The sequence below is a fragment of the Drosophila suzukii genome, chromosome 3, assembly GCF_043229965.1.
Source record: "Drosophila suzukii chromosome 3, CBGP_Dsuzu_IsoJpt1.0, whole genome shotgun sequence".
Taxonomy (NCBI): Eukaryota; Metazoa; Arthropoda; class Insecta; order Diptera; family Drosophilidae; genus Drosophila; species Drosophila suzukii.
In genome coordinates, this window is record NC_092082.1 from 25014623 (window position 1) to 25037605 (window position 22983).

The 22983-nt window shown below is 44.3% G+C and overlaps 5 protein-coding genes across 6 annotated transcripts in view; 3 read left to right on the forward strand and 2 right to left on the reverse strand.

The window, feature by feature from the left end:
• Nucleotides 1-9792, forward strand: part of Oct-TyrR (Octopamine-Tyramine receptor) — a 42638-nt gene extending 32846 nt beyond the window's left edge. The window contains exons 2-4 of the mRNA XM_017071090.4: nucleotides 4638-5062; nucleotides 6003-7094; nucleotides 8030-9792. Of these exons, the coding sequence (XP_016926579.4) occupies nucleotides 4745-5062; nucleotides 6003-7094; nucleotides 8030-8422 (1803 nt within the window). The 5' untranslated portion in view covers nucleotides 4638-4744 and the 3' untranslated portion in view covers nucleotides 8423-9792. The remainder of the gene's footprint in view (nucleotides 1-4637; nucleotides 5063-6002; nucleotides 7095-8029) is intronic.
• Nucleotides 9793-10531: 739 nt separating this feature from the next.
• LOC108007435 (uncharacterized) lies at nucleotides 10532-11590 on the forward strand. The gene has a single exon (XM_017071093.4). The coding sequence runs from the start codon at nucleotides 10705-10707 to the stop codon at nucleotides 11344-11346; it is 642 nt and encodes a 213-aa protein (XP_016926582.1). The 5' UTR covers nucleotides 10532-10704; the 3' UTR covers nucleotides 11347-11590.
• A 957-nt stretch (nucleotides 11591-12547) lies between these two features.
• LOC108007455 (uncharacterized) lies at nucleotides 12548-16476 on the reverse strand. 2 transcript variants are annotated; one of them, XM_017071123.4, is made up of 5 exons: nucleotides 16264-16476; nucleotides 15458-16158; nucleotides 14540-15335; nucleotides 13131-14421; nucleotides 12548-13075 (listed from the first exon to the last, which is right to left on the reverse strand). In XM_017071123.4, the coding sequence occupies exons 2-5, from the start codon at nucleotides 16127-16129 to the stop codon at nucleotides 13003-13005; spliced, it is 2832 nt and encodes a 943-aa protein (XP_016926612.4). In that variant the 5' UTR covers nucleotides 16130-16158; nucleotides 16264-16476; the 3' UTR covers nucleotides 12548-13002. The 2 variants fall into 2 exon arrangements, with proteins under 2 accessions (XP_016926612.4, XP_065720284.2); XM_065864212.2 differs by lacking the exon at nucleotides 16264-16476 and having other exon boundaries at nucleotides 15458-16172.
• Nucleotides 16477-20488: 4012 nt separating this feature from the next.
• Nucleotides 20489-21294, reverse strand: LOC108007426 (dnaJ homolog subfamily B member 4). The gene has a single exon (XM_070995303.1). It carries the CDS (start codon nucleotides 21099-21101, stop codon nucleotides 20715-20717), a length of 387 nt encoding a protein of 128 aa, XP_070851404.1. The 5' UTR covers nucleotides 21102-21294; the 3' UTR covers nucleotides 20489-20714.
• Nucleotides 21295-21535: 241 nt separating this feature from the next.
• RpLP0 (ribosomal protein LP0) lies at nucleotides 21536-22901 on the forward strand. The gene is made up of 3 exons (XM_017071089.4): nucleotides 21536-21567; nucleotides 21678-21771; nucleotides 21835-22901. Exons 2-3 carry the CDS (start codon nucleotides 21718-21720, stop codon nucleotides 22732-22734), a joined length of 954 nt encoding a protein of 317 aa, XP_016926578.2. The 5' UTR covers nucleotides 21536-21567; nucleotides 21678-21717; the 3' UTR covers nucleotides 22735-22901.
• Nucleotides 22902-22983: the final 82 nt, after the last annotated feature.

The window sequence follows — 22983 nt, forward strand, 5'->3', positions numbered from 1 at the left end:
ATTGCGTTGTTGTAGCTTTCCGGAAGAGTTGGATTATTCTCGCGCCATAGAAGTCCTACTTGATAATGTCCTTCATTCTTTGAACAAGTTTTATTCAATATTTCCAGGGCTTTCTCGTCATCCACGGAACGAAACGTCTTTGGAGTAACAGTTTCAACGCAAAAACTTTCTTTAATGCTCTTTTCAATCTCGTCCCAGTTGCACTGGCAGTGGTGCATGGAAAATGCAGTTTTGGAGCTTGTGGAGCCTTGCAGTCCCCAGCCGAGAATACACTTAGACGCAATGGGATCATTCCATTTTCCTTCTCTGAGCCTTCGTGGTACAGCGAGCTTCCAGTTGTTGGTTCCAATAAGAATCATTGGTTCGGCATTCGAATAAGATTGTAGGGGTATTCCATCTAGATGTGGAAACTTGATGCGCAATTCATGTACGTTCACCGTCTGTTTTGGCAAGCCTAGGTTTTTCACAGTATGGACATTATTTAGCCAATATGTTTTAGTGGCGCCTGCCCCGGCGACTCGAATATTGCAGCGTACGGAACTGCCCTCTCTTCTGGTGGTTTGATTGGTCCACTGCATACAGATCGGTTCGAGGGTGCCACTTATGTTTAAACGCTTAAAGAAGGATTCGTCTATAAGTGTGACCGAAGAGCCTTCGTCCAGGAAAGCAAAGGTGTCAACTTTAATATTGTCACCTTGGACATGAATTGGCACGATACGAAAATATTGTTCAACTTCTGCTGACTTGACTTGGTGAGACGTGACAACGTTGATATTGGGCTTGCCTTTGTGAAGTAAGGGATGATGCCTTGACTCACATCCTCCAACACCGCATGCATTAGTAAAAGAGCATCTACGGCCATGAACTTTCAGGCACTTAAAACAGAGCCTGTTGTCGCGAACAACTTGTTGCCTTTCTTCGTAAGTGAGATTTTTGAATTGTTCACATTGAGCGACTTGATGCTGTGCGCTTTGGCATACGAAGCAAGGTGAGTTCTCGGATCGGTAGGAATTGTGTGGGTGCTCCTCCGATTCCGCATGTTGCGGCTGTACATCGTTGTAGCTGGTATGAGTATGTACATTATTCGTCCTTGAGTATGAGGTTGAAACGACTGTGGAGGCTGCTTCTGCGATCTTATACAACCAATCGCTAAATGCTTTTACATTTGCTATGGATCCATCTTTTGGGTGCATTGCCCAGTTCAGCTTATATTGATTTGGAAGTTTGTCAACCAACTCGCGAACAAGCATAGGGTTGTTTAGATGTGCATCTAGTTGACAGGCCTCCATGGTAGCACAGATGTTGCGAACAGCAAGGGCGTAGTCGATAAGTGAATCCAGCCTGTCCTTGTTTACTGAAACTCGTTTAGCTTTCTCAATTAGGCGATCCAGAATTTGATCTGGACGACCAAAGAATGTTTTCAATGTGCTTATAACCTCGGGAACCATGGTTGGCAACAAAAGCTTGTCTCGGACTAGATCGTACGCTTTCCCTTTAAGACATTTTTGAAGTCGAAGCATATTTTCGACATTTGAAAAGCCGGCAGCAGAAGTGCTGTTTTCAAAGGCGCTTATAAAGGTGGGCCACTCGTCTGGGTTTCCGTTAAATGTAGGTAAATCAGCTGGTAGTATTTGTCGAGCTGATAATTGAACGCTGCTGGGGCCCATTGTCGTGGGTGTCCATGTCATGTTGGGATCATGTTGGCGCGACAAAATATTATATTTTTGTTCAATATATCTCTGCTCAGCTTCTCGTTTTTCCTCTAGCATCTGTAACATAAGAACGTTAGTTGACGTGTTTATACCGGGTGTTTCTTGTAAACTCATTTTCGGCTCTTTTTGCAATCCCTGCGCGGCGGAGCCTTGATGTGCAGTTGTATTGGTCTTCACGATGTCGGTATCACCTTTCTCGCAAGGAGGGCAGGCCCAGCCTTTAAGGTTATTTGCGCTTTCTTCACGCACACAAGAGAAATGGTACCAGGTCTTGCAATTATCACATTGAACCCATATTATGTCTTTCCCGGGTCGATCTTTTTTGCAAGCACCGCATATCGTGGTATCATCTCCCCGTGGAAGCATTTTTAATTGTTCGCGAAATTGATTTCGGTTGTGAGCTTCTCTGCCTGTTGGGGGAAAATTTATTTGCTTTCGCAAGCTATGCCCCTACTCACAGCCTTAGTTGGCAGAAAGGCAAACCGTGGAATCAGAATATAGTTTTGTTCTTTTTGGTTTTTTTACCACGAAACACTAACACCAATACGCGGAGTGTCTTCGCAAGAATCTATTTGTCAGTTTCTGTCTTCGGTTGGTGTGTATACACTGATTATAAATGTCGCAGTTGATTTAAAGTTCGTGTCACGATTATTGTTAATGTACGGGACTGCGGAACTTTATTGTTCTTAAGACGCAGTCGAGTACCAATTAATAGTTAACCCGTTGTTGGAACTAGATTAGGTTTAATATTGTTACTACGGAACTTTATTGTTCAGACGCAGCAACTTGTGGTGTTTTGTTTCTTTGTACTCTCGTATATTTAGATTTTTTAAAGAATGTTACAGCCGACCCCTTAATGAAAGCTTCTAACAGCACTGCTTTATAATCCGATGACTTTTATTAGTTAAATCAAATTACAAAATCAAAATTAAATCAAGAGCTTTAAAAAATCTTCCTCTCCTGTTGAGGATCGCACTGTAACTGTATGGTCTTTCGATTGTCGGCGAGATGTTGATTGGTGTCGGATCCAACCGATGAATTTATGTAAATTAATCGACGTTTCAAAATGTACTGGGGCGGTAACAATTAATGTAATGTTTTCAATTCACAATTAATTTCAATGTATTATTAATTTAATACTTACTTTATAGACGCCAAATCGATACTCAATAGTGTAGAATTAATGTAAAAATAGTTCCTTTTCTATGAGTATTTTTATCGGCTGAAAATCAGCTAATCAATAAAATTCTTTTTTTTTAATGGATACCGAAAGTAAGAATAAGTATAAGGCTCATTTGTAATTTATACAAGCAATATAATATGTTAAATTCTCTGTATTAATAATTTATTTATTTATTAAATATGATAGTAAGTTCGACTATTAAGAATATAATCATGTATTCTATACAAAAGCTATCAAATAATTTAATAAATTTACCCCCAAAGTTTATCTTTATTATCTTAAATTGTCTTATTAAAGTGATTTAGTGCCTTTATAAAACTTACCACAGTTTTATGAACTATTTTCGTTTATTTTTGTGACTCTGTTGCCGAGATTGTCTTAGTCTGTCCTGAACTCAAGTCGTGTTCAAATATGGCAGACCAACCGACTAAAAATCGCTTAAAACTTTGTACCCGCCTATTTGTAGAGGTTGAAAAAAACCGAAAATACATTTCCCATTTCCCGACTAAAAGCTTTACTCTTGCAGACAGAAATCAAGGTGGGATTCAGGGGCATTAGCAATCTGGCAGCCCGACCCCACTTCAGCCGCCCGTGGAAAAAACGCAAAACAATTTTTGCTGAATGAAAATGTTTGCTTCAAAGTTGTTCCTTCCTTTCCCCATTTTCTGGGCTCCGCTGGAGAGTTCAGTTTATGAGCGGGTTATTTTGATTAATGTTCTTTCAACTGCTATCAGGCATGTTCGGCGTAGAAAAAGAGCCCGAGTGCAAAACTCAGTAAAGTTGGCAAGGGCTTAGCGGATATAGATGTGTCAAGAGAAAGAGCAGTGCAACAATTATTCGATGATTACAAAGTGGGAGGTGGGTGGAGTTTATTGATTGAGGAAGACAAGTGAAAGGATTCCGCGTTCATTGTCCACGAAATCCCTTAATAACTTGGAGCCATTTCCTTAGGGCCATCCGTCTCGAGCCGTTCTGGCCTGACATTTTTAATTAGTTTTAAATATTTTATCCCAAGCGGAGATAATGCGACAAGATTTGTCATATAAATTGTTAATGGCCTTCTGGCCGAGTTTTTTCAGGCCTGACATAAGGGCTACCTTACCTTTTTCCCGGGCTGCCATTGAGTTTTTCTCGGCAAGTCCGTCCCATCATTCGAATGTCCTTTGTGTCTGTTTATTGACAAGCTGTAAATAATTTGGATTCGACATGATCCTGATTGCCTTGTGCTGAGGTCCCACAATGCAATTTACTTGACTCTTGCGGCAAAACTTTTTCCGCAACAAGGTTTGGGAAGGAAGTATAACAACAATCGATGAAACCCCTTCCTTTTTAAACTGATCCTGCGTGAACTATGTATATTCATACTTAGGATCTTAGTTTAAAGATAAAGAGTACTCGGGTTTAAAAGTAACAATTCCATGCTTTTATATTCGTTCTTTCTTTTAATATAATACAAACTTTGCAGTCTAATCATAATTATTTTTAAGTGCATCTAAATGTTCCTTTTCTCTATTATGTCAGCTCATCCTAAGACTATATTTTCCATTTACTCGACTTACTTTCACAACCTCCTTTACTGCGATGCAACTTTTACTCTCAAGATATTATGGTCTCTGCGAGGCTATAAAATTATAAACGCTTTTACCATTTATACGTAATCCGAAAAATTCCCAAGACATTTCCCGCAAACCGAAGCGATGCAGCCACATTAATCCTGTTCTCCTCCACATTTGTCTCCGCAGAAGGGAGCCACGCACCGCACATTCCGTCCGCCATTCAACCGAGACGCATGCTGACGTAATCGGAGCCCAAGAGGAGCAAGTGGAAGCGGCGGGCAGGCGATGCCAAAATGCCATCGGCAGATCAGATCCTGTTTGTAAATGTCACCACAACGGTGGCGGCGGCGGCTCTAACCGCTGCAGCCGCCGTGAGCACCACAAAATCCGGAAGCGGCGATGCCGTACGGCCGTATACGGATGCGGACGCGGGCATGGAAGCGGAGACGGCGGCCAACATAACCGGTTCCCTGGTGGAGGGCCTGACCACCGTGGCGGCGGCACTGAGTACGGCTCCGGCGGATGCGGACTCCGTGGGAGATTGCGGCGGAGCCGTGGAGGAGCTGCACGCCAGCGTCCTGGGTCTCCAATTGGCGGTGCCGGAGTGGGAGGTAATAATAATGATGCACTGAAAAAACCATCGAAGAATAAAAGTAATTATCTGGATATTCAATTTAAAGTTTGGTATTATATATTTGAACTAAATACAAGAACGTAACATTTTATAGAAATCGTATTAAACTGCTTGATATAATTTGAACAAATTTGAATCTAGTCATAAAATATTTCATATGATGTTATTCGTATTAACTTTAAATATTTTCTGTCATTAAATCAATGTCTAAAATATTTGATCTATGATTTAGTATTTCCATATTTAAAGTTAATAAAAACAGTAATGAAAAAAAACAAATAGAAAAATATTCAGTTTAAGTATCCTTAAGTATCCTATCCATTGCGGTCCTTATAACCGCACTCGTAGACCCTATAAAGTATTCTTGATCAAGATCCCTAGCCGAGTCGATCTAGCCATGTCCGTCTGTCTGTCCGTCCGTGTGAACGTTAGGATCTCGGAAACTATAAAAGCTAGAAAGTTTGGCATTCATATTCTAGAGTTTCTTGCGCAGCACATGTCTATTTCAGCAGGGTGCCACGCCCACTCTAACGCCTATAACGCTAAAACCCGTCAGCACCCACATTTTATTTTTAATTTTTGTAAAAATTGAAATGAGATGTCGTTTTGGTTATTAATATCCATTAACATTCCAGCATTTATTCAAATTGGACCATTTATTAAAAAGTTACAAGCAAATAAAGTGTGCAATCCTGGGAACAGTCGCTTTGCTACTTGCATATCCATCTCGCTGTATAAATGTATTTTGAAATTGGTCCTAGGGTAACGAATGTTTTAGAGTAGAGACCCTTGGTACGTCTTGTCTTAGACACAAAACTTTAAACTTGTTGATAACTCTGATCTTCTACAAATTGCACAGCCTGCACCCCAACTTGGAAATAAATTACTTCATTTATATATCTTTAAATTTTTTACAGGCCTTGCTGACCGCCCTGGTGCTCTCGGTCATCATCGTGCTGACTATCATCGGGAACATCCTGGTGATCCTGAGTGTGTTCACCTACAAGCCGCTGCGCATCGTCCAGAACTTCTTCATAGTGTCGCTGGCGGTGGCCGATCTCACGGTGGCTCTCCTGGTGCTGCCCTTCAACGTGGCCTACTCGATCCTGGGGCGCTGGGAGTTCGGCATCCACCTGTGCAAGCTGTGGCTCACCTGCGACGTCCTGTGCTGCACCAGCTCCATCCTGAACCTGTGCGCCATTGCCCTGGACCGCTACTGGGCCATCACGGACCCTATTAACTACGCCCAGAAGCGGACCGTGGGCCGGGTCCTGCTGCTCATCTCCGGGGTGTGGCTGCTCTCGTTGCTGATCAGCAGTCCGCCACTGATCGGCTGGAACGACTGGCCAGACGAGTTCACCAGCGCCACGCCCTGCGAGCTGACCTCGCAGCGCGGCTATGTCATCTACTCATCGCTGGGCTCCTTCTTCATTCCGCTGGCCATCATGACGATCGTCTACATCGAAATCTTCGTGGCCACGCGGCGGCGCCTGCGGGAGCGGGCCAAGGCCAACAAGCTCAACACGATGGCGCTGAAGTCCGCCGAGCTGGAGCCGATGGCCAACTCCTCACCCGCCGCCGCCTCCACCTCCGGCTCCAAGTCTCGCCTCCTGGCCAGCTGGCTGTGCTGCGGCAGGGATCGGCCCCAATTCGCTACGCCCATGATCCAGAACGACCAGGAGAGCATCAGCAGCGAGACCCACCAGCCGCAGCAGAAGCAGGATGGCTCCAAGGCGGGAGCCCAGAGCAACAGCGATACGCAGCAGCAGCAGCACGTGGTCGTGCTGGTCAAGAAGTCGCGGCGGGCCAAGATCAAGGACTCGATCAAGCACGGCAAAGCCCGGGGCGGTCGCAAGTCGCAGTCCTCGTCCACCTGCGAGCCCCACGGCGAACAGCAGCTCCTGCCCGCCGGAGGAAGCTGCCGTGCTGGCGGAGGACACTCCGGCGGTGCAAAGTCCGACGCGGAGATCAGCACGGAGAGCGGGAGTGACCCCAAGGGTTGCATACAGGTAAGACAGTCTGAGAATCGCAAAGATAACACAGCAACAAGCTGACCACTACACCAGTTTCCCTATGATCTTGTCCATCTTGACTACTTACTCCCTTGGCACTTATTCTAAGTGTAAAAAAAGGTTTTTATATTTTATCTTTAACCTCGATCAGGGGGACAAAATTATGCTTAAAGGGGAGCAGGTGAACAACGATCTTTTTTATTATATATATATAAGTGTATATTTAATACTTATTATTAGCCAATCTAATCTTTATTTAATAGTCGTCTAGAATTTTTTTTATTTACATTACCTTACAAAATTAAATTAATAATACGCTCCCAAGCAATTGATGGCAAATTCTGTTAGTGGTGGACCATGGTTCATAAAAATGTCACTATCTATTTTTTGATGGCACATTTTTTTTAAGTGTTGGGTCATTGAATTTTTGTTTTTCTTTTTTTTACTTATATCCCCCCAAGTATACCAGTTTTTGGCTCATTTCAAAGTCAATAGATTAGCCCTTAACTTTGCCATACAGATCAATTTGATTAGTCAAACAACGCAAGATATCGTAAAAACTTGATAACCTGCAAATAAATCAAGTCGGGTATGGTAAAAGTTTATGCAGAATTCGATTTATAGAGTTTTTAAAGATTGGTTTTGTTGAACGGAACTTCATATTCGCATTACAACAGTAATAATAGTTAATAACACTTTTCTGCAGCTTACTCAAAACAAATATTTTTAATGGTGGGTTGTACGAATTATTAGATTGTCGTCTCTGTCAAAAAGGAATCGAAGCCTGTCAAAGCAAATATTATTGTTATAAAAAATTGTGCGTGCTCTTGTCTTAATCAGGGAACCGATGTTTTGTAAACTGGTGTAGCGGTCATTCTTGTCTTATAATTCATTTTGTATTCTACCTTGATTTCCTGCTACCTTGATTCTAGGTCTGTGTGACTCAGGCGGACGAGCAGACGTCCCTTAAACTCACGCCGCCGCAGTCCTCGACGGGAGCCGCCGCCGTTTCCGCCACTCCGCTGCAGAAGAAACCGAGCGGCGTGAACCAGTTCATCGAGGAGAAGCAGAAGATCTCGCTGTCCAAGGAGCGGCGGGCAGCCCGCACCCTGGGCATCATCATGGGCGTGTTCGTCATCTGCTGGCTGCCCTTCTTCCTCATGTACGTCATCCTGCCCTTCTGCCAGAGCTGCTGCCCTACGAATAAGTTCAAGAACTTCATCACCTGGCTGGGCTACATCAACTCCGGCCTGAACCCGGTCATCTACACCATTTTCAACCTGGACTATAGGCGGGCCTTCAAGAGGCTGCTGGGCCTAAACTGAGGCAGGCTGGCGGGGGTGGGGGGTAGGGCGGCGGACCTGGGCAGTGGGAGGGGGCCAAGGTTCGAGCGGGAGAGCATTACTCAGAGTTTGTGCCAAACTTAAATATTGGTTTAACCGATCATCAAAGATCTCAGTAGATGGTTGGGCCCAAGTGCTGAACTTTCGATAAGGAAACCAAATCGAACTTCTCTAGCGCATAATTTTAATTTGCCTTGAAATTGAGTTGGTCCAATTTCACAAAAGTGAAAGACGTTTTGGTAAATCTTTTGATATTATATTATGATAATTAATATTGTTTATTTTAAACATTTTTGAGGTAATAATGCAGAAATGGTATTTAAACGTTTTACCGCTTCGTCGGAAGACATATGGTTTTTAAAAACTTTAAATTCGATCATCTCGAAATTCTATTTTTAGATGTGGGACCCTTCAATTAAATTAGCAACATGTATAATATTATTTAAATTTTATCGTTTCAGTTGCATAAGTTATACCAGTTATTGCTGCTTAAATCGTTTCAAGTTTAATCAATCTTGCTGGGGAAAACTAATGAGCCAAAAGGGAAAGTTCAGGCACACTTAAATATATGTAAACTGGAAAAACTGTTCAATACTCATACTGAAAGGGGTTGTGCTGGGTTTCAAATGAGGAGACATCCCTCCAGCCATACATGCCCAATAAAGAAACATCAAAATTACATAGTAAAGAATTACATAACCATAAAAACGATACATTATATATACACAAGCTAAGTAACATCCCAAACGAGAAACGCATCAAATTGAATTTAATAAAATAAAATTAAATATTTAGGCACAAGATTTGTGGCAACATTCGTGTTTCACCCTACGTGTATGGAAAAAATGGTGTTAGTTAAATTAAATCTGCGCTCAAAATATGTAAGCAAGTAAGCTAAACTTCCAAGAAACAAAATATGTTTTCTAGGCATTACTTTAACGATTTGTATTTAAATGTAATTTAATTATAGGTAAACAAACACTAAACTACTGTACTTAATGTATACTTTCAAATACGCTTTGAACTATTTGTTAAATAATTTATGGATTAATTGTTTTTATGACAGAGCAACAATTGTGTTGAGTGGGCAGCTAAAAGCTTGCGCATCGAAACTTACTTAAGATAGATAAATGTTTAATTGCACTTTACGGAATGCAACAGAATTAGCGAAATGGAGTACTAAAAATCGATGTATAAACTCAAGTACATGCTATATCGTATATATCACAATTTATGTCTTTTAACGACGAAGTACGATAGTTTCACTAATTAACTTGTTTAACGAGCAAATACGAGCTAAGCGTAAACGAAACCAACAAAAGACAGATTCGAATTAAAGTTATGAAAGAACATTTTGTTTTGAATTTGTGTTTTAATTAACATGATCAATCGATTTTGATGATCTCCTGGGAATAACAAGAATTTGTAAACAATAGGTGGGAAACCTTCCAAAACTGTAAATTTAAAGAATCTCTTTGAAGTAATACTTACTATTTACTCTTAGCCATTCTCTGGTGTTAAGTGTAAAAATCGAATTCCATTCCCTTTCAAGACTGTAATTCATAGACACGTTTCAGGTAAGTTTAATTTCGTTATCAACGACTATTCTTATTGATCACTCTTACTTTTACCCAGATACATATAATAATTTGCATATTGTTATTGAAAAGCAAAATTTGTTGATTATTGTGTATCAGTTCCCAATATATGAAACAAAAATGTCTTCTAAAAAAAATGACGATATCAATTTTAACGTACAAAAGTTCTGATATCAACTTTTGTGAGGAGAAGGACATACACTTGACAACAGTCATTTTTGAAGATAAAAATGTTTTAATGTATTGGTTTCTAGACAGGGTATGGCGTTTTATGCCGTTTTTAGTCAGGAGAATGGTGTCGAGTTTTTTTTATTTTACAAATGTTACCCAAAACATCCTATTAAAAAAGAACAAGTCCTCCTAACTCGGGATTCTAAATTTCGACAAGCGGGAAAGTAGCTAGTACGGCTTTGAGTACTAGCTACTTTCTCGCAACTATCGGATCACTCCCGATTGCCATTCACAGGGAACGACCCCTTTCAGGTAGCGCGGCTGTCTCCCATCCCTAGCAAAGTGACGGCTTGAATTGTATTGTTGAGATTTAAATTTTTTGGACTGGCGGCAAAAGGACAGGGTTTGATCCCAAACACTAGTTACCTGCGGAAGCAGATTTCTGCGAAGACAGCCGCGGACGCAGGCAGACAGAACGTTCAGCGTAACCCAGTGATGTATATAAGCAATAGCTGCCCTGCAGAGACCAGCCAGACCATGGAAACTTCGGAAGCGGTGAATACGTGTGCGGAGGGAGACCAGCTGAACAGCTCCTTGCGCCTGCAGTGCTCGGTGTCCTCCATGGACATGGAAAGCGAGAGCGACCTTTCGCTGGCCTTCGACCGCGAGGAGCAGTCCCCGGATGGCAGCTGCGACGAGCTGCCGGCCTTCGAGATCCGCGCCTTTTCGCCCCACGGACGCACCCCCTCGCCCATCGACGACCTCAACCTGTCGGACATCGAGACGCCCAAGCAGCCGCTGAGGGAACAGCTCCCTGCGGACGATGAGGAGCCCTCCCGCCAGCACGACCCCCAGTACGTCGCCCTGCACGAAATCAACGCCCAGATTAGTCCGCCCAGCGACGGCGACGACTCCAACAGCTTGGAGACGATCTTCGAGGGCGTCTTTCTGAGCACTCCGCCTCGCGAGAAGGCTGCCAACTCCGGCAGTTCCCGCTTTACACCCAAACGCGGCCGCGCAAATCTCATCGAGCTGATGGCCATCGGCAACCGGCTGCACGGTGGCAAGGAAAATCAGTCGCCGGGAGCGCGAGTCTCCGACCTGCAGTCGCCATCGCCGCCTAAGGACCCCACCTAGTGACCGCCGCCAACCCCACCCCAACCAAAGCCATGGAGCCCTCGCTCAGACTGCCATCGATGATTTAGACTAAGTTACGATTAAACTGACTGCGTGGTACTTTCCCAGCGGCCAGCAGGTGTACACCCTGTGTGTATCCTCGGCTGATCCTTCACCTTAGCTACGTTCCCTACATTTTCCGATGTCAGGCCAGAAGTTTTTGTAGTGGTAAATAAAGATTGTCTTTCCATGTTTCAAACATTAACCCAAAGTTTGGTTGAAATTGCTGGGCAGGTGGTGCAGGTAGCCAGAAGGGACGGCTAGTCCGCGGTACCTGAGCCATGGCTGCTTATAAAACAATAATGGAATATTCATAAAACTCTTTGTAGGATGCGTTATTTCCAAGAATTGAAGAAATACATTTCGTCACATTTTAACTAGAAAAGAGCCTTCGAATTTTTTGTTCTTTAAAAAATGTGCCCTAAAGTAAATGTATCGTACTGGCTTGCAAATTAAAATTCGCACCCGCAAACACAGAAATTAAAAGTTGTTCTACTATTGGACTTGACCTCTATCTCCTATAGCGGATATTCGGTTATTCCAAAGCATTGTTCGGCTCATTCATTAGAGCAATTTCTTCTCAGACTATACAATATTACTAAAGTGCGAGCAAGGCAGACATATGTAAGCTCTAGTAAGCAATTAATTGATGAGCAAAATTGTTAAGGCCGATAGGCACTTCTGGTATTTTAAAATACCTCGATTCGGCACTAAGTTGAACGAAAGTTTTCTGAGCAAAATTGAAACTAAAAAGTACTAAGTATGAAAACTAATTATATGCTTTTTGCTTGATTTATCCAGCCCCTGCGGCCAGAGAAAAAAAACTCAAAGGGCTTTTGAAGTAATTACTGGCGGATATGAAATTAAAAACATTTTTAAGCTTTGCTCAGCACCAAAATATTTTGAAGTCGTGTTATACAAAACACACTTTTAGTGGCCGACAAAGGTATACCTATTTAGAAGTTCATTATAAAAGCTTTTCAAAAGTTTTTTGAGTTTTAATGCTTAATGTAAAGTTCAAATTCTAAAGTGATCATGTCGTCTTAGGCAAACAAATCCCAGTAAGTGTCATATATGTCTCTTGTCTCTTTCTAAGCCTCTTATAACTGAGCCGAACCGCATAAGCAGTATTATACCGGCTGGTGAAGAAACACTCATCATAGCTGCTTACCAAACTGAATTTAATGGTAATTTTTTTGGACAACGTGTACCTTAGGGCTAGGAGTATTTTACTTATAAGTATTATGCCTTAGCGATAGTTTGTGTAAAATAGTATAAAAATAAGTATTTTTGTGAATATATCTTCTTGGAAGATACTGGAGCACCACATTGGAGAGTTGATTGCGAATTCTAATTTGGAAGCATAACGAAAACTTAAAAAAAATAATAGGGACGAGCATTTCAAGTAATATTAAGTAATAAAATGGGGAATGTTTCATAGTTTATAGAACACATTCGAAAGTAATACAGCGGTCAGGATTTAACTTCAAAATTTTGTAAGCAGTGATACAAAGTCAAATAACCGATGAGGTAGTAATCCAGGTTATCTGTTCGTTGCCTTTGGTCCTATATGGCAGTTTGAAACCCACTACGATCCGCTGTGCAGTTCGCTTCCAATCAAAAATTCTTTGAATGCCGCGATGCGGAGAACACCTTGACACGCAGCAACCCTGGGTTGACCTCCTGCCATCTGAAATAACAAATGAATTAGCTGACCTTTATACAAATGTGGTTTCCCCACTCACCGCAAACGTCGCTCGCCCAACCTGGACTTGACCCTGTTTTTAATTGTGGATACTCCATTGACGCTGTGCAGCCCACGGCCCGTGATGATGAACACGTGCTTGTAGACGCGAGTGGAGTTGCGTAGCACGGTAATGTGCCGGTCGAGAAATAGATCCAGGCAGCTGATAGCCTCTACCGTATGCAGGTAATGCAGGTCTAGCAGATCCGGATTGTTCTGGGTGTGCCGATGCACTTCCATGATACAGTTGGCTGCCCTCTGGTTGAAGACGTCAATCTTCTGCTTATGCAAGTTTGCTATCTCAGAGTAGTAAAGCGCTACGCTACCATTTCCGCGCTGCACCGCCTGTTTGGCCTTCAGGTAGCATTCGGCTTTAAGCTGGGAGTGATGGGCGGCCATGTTTCGTGTCTCCTCAAAGTCACGGAGAGCAGCACACTTGGCCTCTTCATGCAGCAGGGGCGATCTACTAGTGGTGGAAGAGCTGGAGCTGGAACGCTGGCCTTGGCCAGAGGAGTTCTGTTGCATTTGTTTTTGGTGTTGTTGTTTCTGCTCTTCCAACGCTACTTCTGCACTAAGTTTTTCACCCTCTCGTAGAGCCTTTTCATAAAGTTCTGCTTCGCTCAGGGCGCTCTGAACATTGCTGTCCAAGACCTCGACGGTTTGGCCGTAGTTGCTGCCAGTGGCCGCAAAGATCTCGAGAACAGTGTCGGTGGGGATTTCGGGGAACGTCTCGCACAATTTCATCTTGGTCAAGTGTGTGGCGATGTCGTTGGGCGGTTGCTTGCGAGCCGCCAACTCGGCGGCCTGCTTGGCGGCCATCTTCTCGCTGTTGTATATGGTCCAGGCCAGCTCCATATCCAGCAGCTCACCCACATTGCTCGGGGACTCGCTGCAATCGGCGTAGCCCGGATGCTTCAGCAATCGAGCGAACTGCTCGTCATCACGCATTGTCTTCTGGCGCTGTTCTTCCAGCTGGTTGTACACTGCCTCCATCCACAGCATATAAAGCTGCTTGGCCAGCTGACGCGGCACAAATATTTTTGTGGTGGTGGGCAACACCTGCTCCGGCGGCAACATCTCGTCGTCCGTGTGGAACTGGGCGCGCAGCTGCTCAATAAGAGTGCCTCCCAAATCCATTTCCAGCAGAGTATTGTCTTCCGGGTCGTCCTCCTCCGGCTCTTCCGGATCCACCGCTTCGTGCGCATCTGGAATCTTGGGCACGATAGGTTGATCCAGGACTCCATTACGGATGTCGCGGATTTTACGCGTGTGCTCTGAGTATTGTTCGTCGCCTGAAATTGTAATATTATATGTAATGTCAATTTTCAATTAGTAAATTACTTGTTCAGCTATTGACAAGTTATAATTTCTCATCATCTATTCTATTGTATCAATATATGAATATCTCACCTAAAACAAAGCAATTCTGGATTTGCAGTTGCAATTCTTTGTTGGTGGGGGCCGAAATTCTTTTGTTGCGTGGTTGTCGTTGCGGCTTAGGAGCGGTTTTAGATGCTGGCGGGGTTGGCGACGAGGAAAGAGGAGTGCCAACTGGAGATTCTTGGCTCCCCACCGACTTATCGCAGTCGCATTGAAACTGTGACGCCTCCTCGGAATTCACGGTTTCCTCCAATCCGAACTGATCGGATCCTGTGGCAGCGTTAAGCTCGTCCTCCTTCAACAAAATATCGACAGCCCAGTCCACGTCAGCCTGGCACTTGACAAAGAGATCCCAGAGGCCCGTCAGCTGTTTGTTGGGATACATCTGTCGCAGAAGTGCAAATCCTCCCGGTTCATTTCGACAGTCTAAGCAGTGCCTCTGAAACTGCTTTGCCTTACTGGACTCCCCTTTCGATGTTTCCTCCTCTGTCTTGCTCTCGTCGCGAAGAAGATCGATCAGGGAGACTTCGGACTTTGGTGAACCTTGAGCAGCCGGAGCGTCCGGAACACCCAGAGCTGCCGGAACCTCCGAGACTCCTGAATCTGCGGAATCCGCTGTCTGGGACCAGTACGACGGCGCTCCTTGTTCGAAGGGTACCCACGTTTGGGCATTGGCATTCAGCTTGAAGGTGTTATCTGGTGGCGCTGGGGCTGAACCTTCCAATGGCTTGCTCTCCTCAAATGATGTGATGACCGGGACAGAGGGAAGAGGCGGATGCTGGCGCAGTTGCGGAAGGTCCACCGAGTACTTTGTATCCTTCATCAACTGTTGGAAAATCGAATCTTCATTATAATTTCTTAATTCAATTTATATTTACATTTATTGTAATAGATGTATATTTTGCTTCGGGGAATAGTGGTCACCATGCAATACCATAAGAATGTTACCTTGATGAGATCTCCTGCAGTAGTGCGTTCGTAGCGCTCCAGCATACGCTGGATGCTTTCCCGTGGGACGTTGTGAGCATTCTTCTGGGCCAGCTTGCTGGCTGACTTGCACCAACTGGTCTGCGGCTCGAGCAGCTCAATGACGTAGCCGTGACGCACGGCGGACTGAACGTAGGGCAGCATCTCCCACACCATCGTGTTGGTGTTGTCCACGATGATGGGGCTCCAGCCACAGGCGGCCTTCTCGCGCACTCGCCGCTGGTTCCACTCGTGGGCGGCTGGGAGCAGGGTGGGATTGAAATCGTACCCACGGCGCGTCCAGAAGTAGTCGTCTGAGCTGAAGACGAAGTCGTGCACCTTGTGTCGCTCGAGCAAATGGGCTTGGCGCAGCAGGGATCCGGCCAGAGTGGACTTCCCACTGCCCGGAGGACCGCGCATGATTATCATCAGCTTGTGGCCCGCCTGCGCTCGCTGGCAAATCGAGTTTAGCTGTTTGTTGCTCTGGTTGTTGTTCATATTGCTGGCGGGGCACATTCTGATGGAGCTCGGAGCTCCGGCAGTGGCGTATTTCCTGGGAGTACCAGCGCTTCTGCTGCGGCTGCCATTGTTGTTGTTGCTGCCCACCAAGACCGCCAAATCCGCTTGCTCAGCGGAATTTCGCGGCGTCGACATGGCGTTCGCTTGCTTCTTGGTTGTTTGTTCTGTGAAAGACGATCTTTTAGAGTGGTTCGACCAACGTAATGCGCAGTAATCAGTACACTCCCCCGCCCCCAAAACCCCTTATCACATCCGGGTCTCAAACTCACCAATGTCTGACCAGTCGGAGATCCCTCGATCCCGGAACTGCGGGTAGGCGCTGACTTCCTCTAGCTACTTGGCTGGATCCACATGCAAGGTATCTCCGGCGGACTCGAACCACTTCGTTTGTTTATTTCCAGGAAACAGGGAGCTCTCATCACATCCGCGAATTTGGTGCATTGCCAAATGGGAAAAACCACGTCCGAGCGGAGGCTATCGATGGTGCTTTCCGTCACGCGTTATCGATAGACACCAGTGCTGTCTCGGATAGCTAGGTTAAAATAGCTAACTTTAAAATTGCACTGTAAAAAATTTAACAGACGATCGTGGTAAAATGTTTAGAACATCTGAACCTATTTTAAAAATTGCGGTGAAGCCCGTTTTCTAGTCCCTCTAAACAGCTGATAAAAATTCAACAGCTAGGGGACACCTTTATTGTATTGCGTGACGCCATCTGTACTAAATATCAAAAGTTTTCATTTATTCACTATTAAAGAAAAGCTAAAAAAATTTAATTTTTGTTACTTCTATGGCAAACAACTCCGTAAATTAGAGTCCGATCACAAAAAGTGATATTTCCTTAGGTACATCTATTTACTTGACAAACGTTTGGGTTGTAGAATATGGTTTTTTTATACAACGACAATTTAGGAAACCTTTTTTTTTCGCAAATTCTAAAGCAGGTTCCTTGGAAATTTTTTTATGGGTGACACCAGTGTAAATTGGAGCTTTAATAAGGCTAGAAAATGTGTTTTCTTTAGTAAACTAGTAAACGTTAAACATAAAGGAATTTGTTAAAAATTTCATTTTTATCGCACAGCATTTTTAAACAATTCGTTTTCGTGTTGGCGAATTTAAATCCGCAAGAAAGTGGTGGAAAGTTTTTTGAGAATTTGTCGGGGGTTAACAGAGTTAGAACAGATAAAATTTGAATCCGTGCAGTTCATTTCGTAGTGAGTCTTGAAATAGGTCTGGGAACTTAGTTTAAATTTTTAGGAAATTAAGCTTTAAAAAGTTGTACACATGCCAGATATTTTATCTTTTTATATGAAGAAAGAAATAGGAAAGCAACCGGAACTGTGTCCATCACAAACCATTTTCCGGAAAACACTTATAGTAGCGTTTAAAGTTTTCTGCTTCGTAGTATTTTGAAATAAATTTCCCGATCCTTTCTAAGGTACCTACAACAAAGAGGAATACTTAATACTTTATTGTTACTTTGATTAAAAAAATTATGTTTAAAAGAAAATGTACAACGAAATTTCATTTTTTTTGCCTTTACATTGTGTTGTCGACATCTAATTTTCACCCAACCGTAAAAACGCAATTGCATCCCGAATAATCTTTATTTTTAGGAAAAATATGTGATTTTTTTATTTTGCCTTTAGTAAGATCCATGCCAACCATAGAACTTTTTTTTTGAGGAATATCCTATATTATGACTTTGGTGGTACTACCCTGTCCAAAGTAAATTTATAAATATTCTTTAGCGGAGACACCAGATACGAACCAGCTTTTGACGCAGTCCAGTTCCAGCTAGTGGTTACACCATTTAATGCAGTGCTTGTTGAATCAGTTAAGGCCGGCTTTACAGTGTTCGTAAAAGAGTGGGATGTCCAATTCCAACCAGAGGTTACTCCTTTAACTACAACTTTTGTAGTTCCCGTTATGATCGGACTTACGGTGTTGCTAACTCCTCTATAAGTAGTTTTCATTACATCTTTGGCAGGAGAGTAATATCCGATTCCTTTTTTGGGTTCTGGTTTTGGTGGTGAAAATAAATAATATTGCATATAGTATGGCACACAAGCGGCGGCAATACATAATGGAGCTAGCACAATGATTAATTTGTAAACTGGAACCAACTGTGGAGTCTTTGGTAGGTTTTTTAAAGGTTCCGCAGAACTCGTTGGACTCGGGCTAGGTTCAGGCATTGGTGTTGCTGTCTGTGTTTTGTGAGAAATGGGTTTAGATGTGAATTGTTTCTTAATAACTTCAGTAAAAGCCCTAGAAGCTGTCGAAATGGAGGATGAGCTTGAAGATATTACAGGAGCCAAACTAAGTCGCCATAAACTGTACGCCTTCAATGTTCCTTTCTCTATGACTTTGGCGGAACTTCTTGCGGCAGAAGACACAACCGAACTGGAACCATGAACTATGCCAGTGATGGATGTTTGTGATGTCCTTCCCAAGTTTGATCTAATGGACTGGATTTTGGGTTCAGTCCATTTCCAACCGTTGGTGGCACCCTTAACTAATGATGTTTTGAAGTTTGTTAGGGCCGGGCTTACAGCAGCAGAGCCCTTTCCAAAGGAAAGTGTGGTCCATTTCCAGTATTTGAAAAATCCTTTGGCAGTTTTCTTAGTTAGATCGTCGGCAGCAAAGGAATAACCTGAGGATGACCCCTGTTTTAACGTTTCTGCAACAACTGTTTTGGAAGCTTGCGATCCCTGGGTTAAAGTTTTGGCTACTACTTCCGCAGCAGAATTCAATGCAATTTGGGGTTCCGGTGGTAAAGATTTAGCAACAACGCTGGCCGCAGAAGTTAAAGACGAGCTGGAAACCGCAGAAGTCACGGCTTGGGGTCCTTGGGTTACTGTTTTGGCCACAACGTTGGCTGCAGAAGTTAAGGACGAGCTGGAAATCGCAGAAGTCACGGCTCGGGGACCTTGAGTTACTGTGTTGGCAACGGCGTCGGCAGCAGAAGATAGAGAGCCATTCAGAGCCTTAGAGGGCAGTCGAATACTTGATCCTGAAGTCAATCTGGCAAGACGTAACATACTCTTGGATCTTAAAGCGGCTAGCCAAGAGACCAATGTCCACAAGGAGGCGGGGTGGATTTCACTAACAACAACTGGAACAACTGCCTCAGGAACTGGAACTGTAACTGGGATCGGGATCGACGGAGGAGATCTTTGCATTATTCTGTAGGTCACATAGGCCCCCACAGCCACGCCTCCGATAAATACAGCCACTTTAAGCTTTCCGTGAAAATATCCTGCATCGGGTGCGGAGGGCATTGGGAACCATGTCTTAGCCAATCTAACCAGTTTACCAGATACATTATAGTTTTTGACGGTACTGAGAATCCCGGGGTCTCTTGTTTGTAAAATGAAGGAATCGTAGGATGCACGGTTTTTGGCGGCCATCAGAGCTGCTTGGTAAGCCTTGTAGATCTCACGAAACTGCTCCGTTCCATTGGGGTTTTTGTCCGGATGCCATAGCAGGGACAACTTACGAAATGCTTCTTTTATCTCATCTTCCGTGGCGTTTCTGGGCAATTCCAAAACGTCGTAGGGATCTTGGTCAATGTCACTCATTGTGAGCGTGCTCTGGAAAGTACTATAAATACATATGTGCGTGTGCATGTGCGGAATTATTTACCTTCGATTAGATCGTGTGATCTCGAAATTGTGGGAAGTCCCAATTAATATGTTCCAAATTGAAACTCTCCAATCGATAAGTCTTAGATTCGATTAAAAGTATAGTCTTTTAATAAATTCGATTTGATAAATTCTTAAACTCATATATTAAGCCCATACGCATTCGATACTTCGGGGCGCTAAACTTTTAATCTTTGCATATGTATTGTATGTTATCGGTAATTTAATGCAGTACTTACAATCGACCAATAGTGTTGTCATGTTAGCTATTTTATAAATTCGACTAAAGAAACGGGTATTAGTTTCCAACCAACGGAAAATGGACACTTTGGTGTACCAATACATTTTTTAAGTCAAAAAAATGCTATTTGTTCATTTTTACCTATGTAATATTTTAAAGCACAGCGAATCTATATCGTCGCAGCCAAATATTACTATTACTTAATAAGTGCATATATGCAATGGAATCAAAACACATTTTAGTAAAAGATTTCTTGATATGCAAAGTCGATGTTGTTGGTTGCTTAAACTTATTCCTTAACGACAGCCGTAGTTCTTAATATTATCTATCTAGAAAGACTATGAAACCGTTTAAACATTAAAGTAAATTCCCTACACATTCAAAATTCAGAACTGGACAAAAATCATCATCATCCGCAGTAGACTGCGACGCCGGCAGAGACAATGCTCTTACCGATTCTTCCCCTCACAATATCTCTCTTTAAAAATTATAGTGCTAAGAAGGTGGTGATCTTTCTGCAGTAATGTACTGCCTAAAGAGCGATGAATGGTACTGCAGTGTTATATCTAATTGTACGATGAGAAACTCACATATAAAACACAAAGCACCTTTCAGGTCAACCAGTGTATGCGATATTTTTTTAACATGTTTATTAACAATATATGTAATGCTGTGCAGTTGTTGGACGTTTAATTAATAGGACTAATAATATCAAAAAGTAACATAAGTTAGGTCTGTACAACTAATCACTACAAGTGAACTTTAAAGCTATTACAGCGTTGTTCCTTAAAAGATTCTTTTACATAGATTATTTCCTAATCAAGAAGTCGTAAACTCAGTCCGACGTGGATCCATCGCTGTTGGTGGCCGGTTCCTTTTTCCGGTTGAAGAACTGGAAGGTCTTGTAGGCGGCGAAGGCGAACAGCACGGTCCCGCCGACGGCGCACATGAAGGGTAGCATGTCGGACGTGGGCTGGGCAAAGGTCGCCGGTTCGTCACCGATTCGCAGGCCCTCCTCGCCGAACTGGTCGTAAATGTGCCGCTTTTCTTTGTCGGAAAGGACTTCGAAGGCGGCCACCACCTCCTTGAACTGCTCCTCGGCCTGGGGATGGTCGTTCTTGTCTGGGTGGTAACGGAGCGCCATCCGGCGGTAGCCCTTCTTGACGTCCTCACTGGACGCATTCCTCTCGATGCCCAAAATCTTGTAGTAATCTTTGCCCATTGTGATGAAATGGAGTTCTCCTTGCTCCGGTTGAGATCTTTGGCCAGCACAGCAGCGGAAGATTTCTCGCCCCGATTATTGATGCAGGGTACCGGGACTTTTTTTTTTTGTATGTGTTATTTAAGAGATTCCATTCGCTGATTAATAACAACACAAGCTGAAATTGATGTCGTTCGTATCGATGCAAATCGATAATTTACTGCCGGCCACAGCTGAGCGGTTAGAGTTGCCGACACAGATGGCGCCTTTATGGAAGAAAAAGTCGCTGAAGCGAAACCCCCTCTATGTGAATAAATAGCACAAGTGTGAAAAGGCTATTTTCACTTTGACAGTGCCCACAACAGCAACCGAGGTAGTGCGCTTAACAGCACACTGTGAGCAACAGCACGCTGGGTGGTGTGTTGTTTCCGCCACCAACTTACTCTCTTTCCGTTCTGTGAGCGAAAACCGAAAAGTCTGTGCTTTGGTAAGTGCTGCTAAAAATCCGAAATACTGCTGCATCCCAAGCGTATTCGGCCAAAAACTACTTCCTTGTTGTCCCCTGGTAACGGCTAATCGAAATGGCGTCTCTTGCAGTTCTTAAATTCACCCGACGAGTCCCTAATACACAATCAAAATGGTTAGGGAGAACAAGGCAGCATGGAAGGCTCAGTACTTCATCAAGGTTGTGGTAAGTACCGCCCCCGCCACGCCCTAGGGTCGCCCAACTAATCCTGGTTAATCCCTTCTCCAGGAACTCTTCGACGAGTTCCCCAAGTGCTTCATTGTGGGCGCCGACAACGTGGGCTCCAAGCAGATGCAGAACATCCGTACCAGCCTGCGTGGTCTGGCCGTCGTGCTGATGGGCAAGAACACCATGATGCGCAAGGCCATCCGCGGTCATCTGGAGAACAACCCGCAGCTGGAGAAGCTGCTGCCCCACATCAAGGGCAACGTGGGCTTCGTGTTCACCAAGGGCGATCTCGCCGAGGTGCGCGACAAGCTGCTGGAGTCCAAGGTGCGCGCCCCCGCCCGTCCCGGCGCCATTGCCCCCCTGCACGTCATCATCCCGGCCCAGAACACTGGCTTGGGACCCGAGAAGACCAGTTTCTTCCAGGCCCTGTCCATCCCGACCAAGATCTCCAAGGGAACAATTGAAATCATCAACGACGTGCCCATCCTGAAGCCCGGCGACAAGGTCGGCGCCTCCGAGGCCACGCTGCTCAACATGTTGAACATCTCGCCCTTCTCGTACGGTCTGATCGTCAACCAGGTGTACGACTCTGGCTCGATCTTCTCGCCCGAGATCCTGGACATCAAGCCCGAGGATCTGCGCGCCAAGTTCCAACAGGGAGTGGCCAACCTGGCCGCCGTCTGTTTGTCTGTGGGCTACCCGACCATCGCCTCGGCCCCGCACAGCATTGCCAACGGATTCAAGAACCTGCTGGCTATTGCTGCCACCACCGAGGTGGAGTTCAAGGAGGCCACCACCATCAAGGAGTACATCAAGGACCCCAGCAAGTTCGCGGCCGCTGCATCGGCCACGGCTGCCCCCGCCGCCGGCGGAGCTGCCGACAAGAAGGAGGAGGCCAAGAAGGTCGAGTCCGAGTCCGAGGAGGAGGACGATGACATGGGCTTCGGTCTGTTCGACTAAGCTGGATGCAGGATGCCCAGCAGCGGCGCCCACGGGCCATCGCTTCTGCTTTCGACGTTTACCCATTAAGAACCTCTACTATGTTTTCTACGTGCAAATCATTGCCGCGGTTTGACGGACCCAATGGCAAGTTGCATTAAACATCCTGTAAACTGCTCGAAAGCGCACTCGAATGTCTTTTGATTTTGTTTGGTGGTTGGAGATAGCCTGAGATCATCGCTGAAACCCAAAGGGTCTACCATGTTCCCC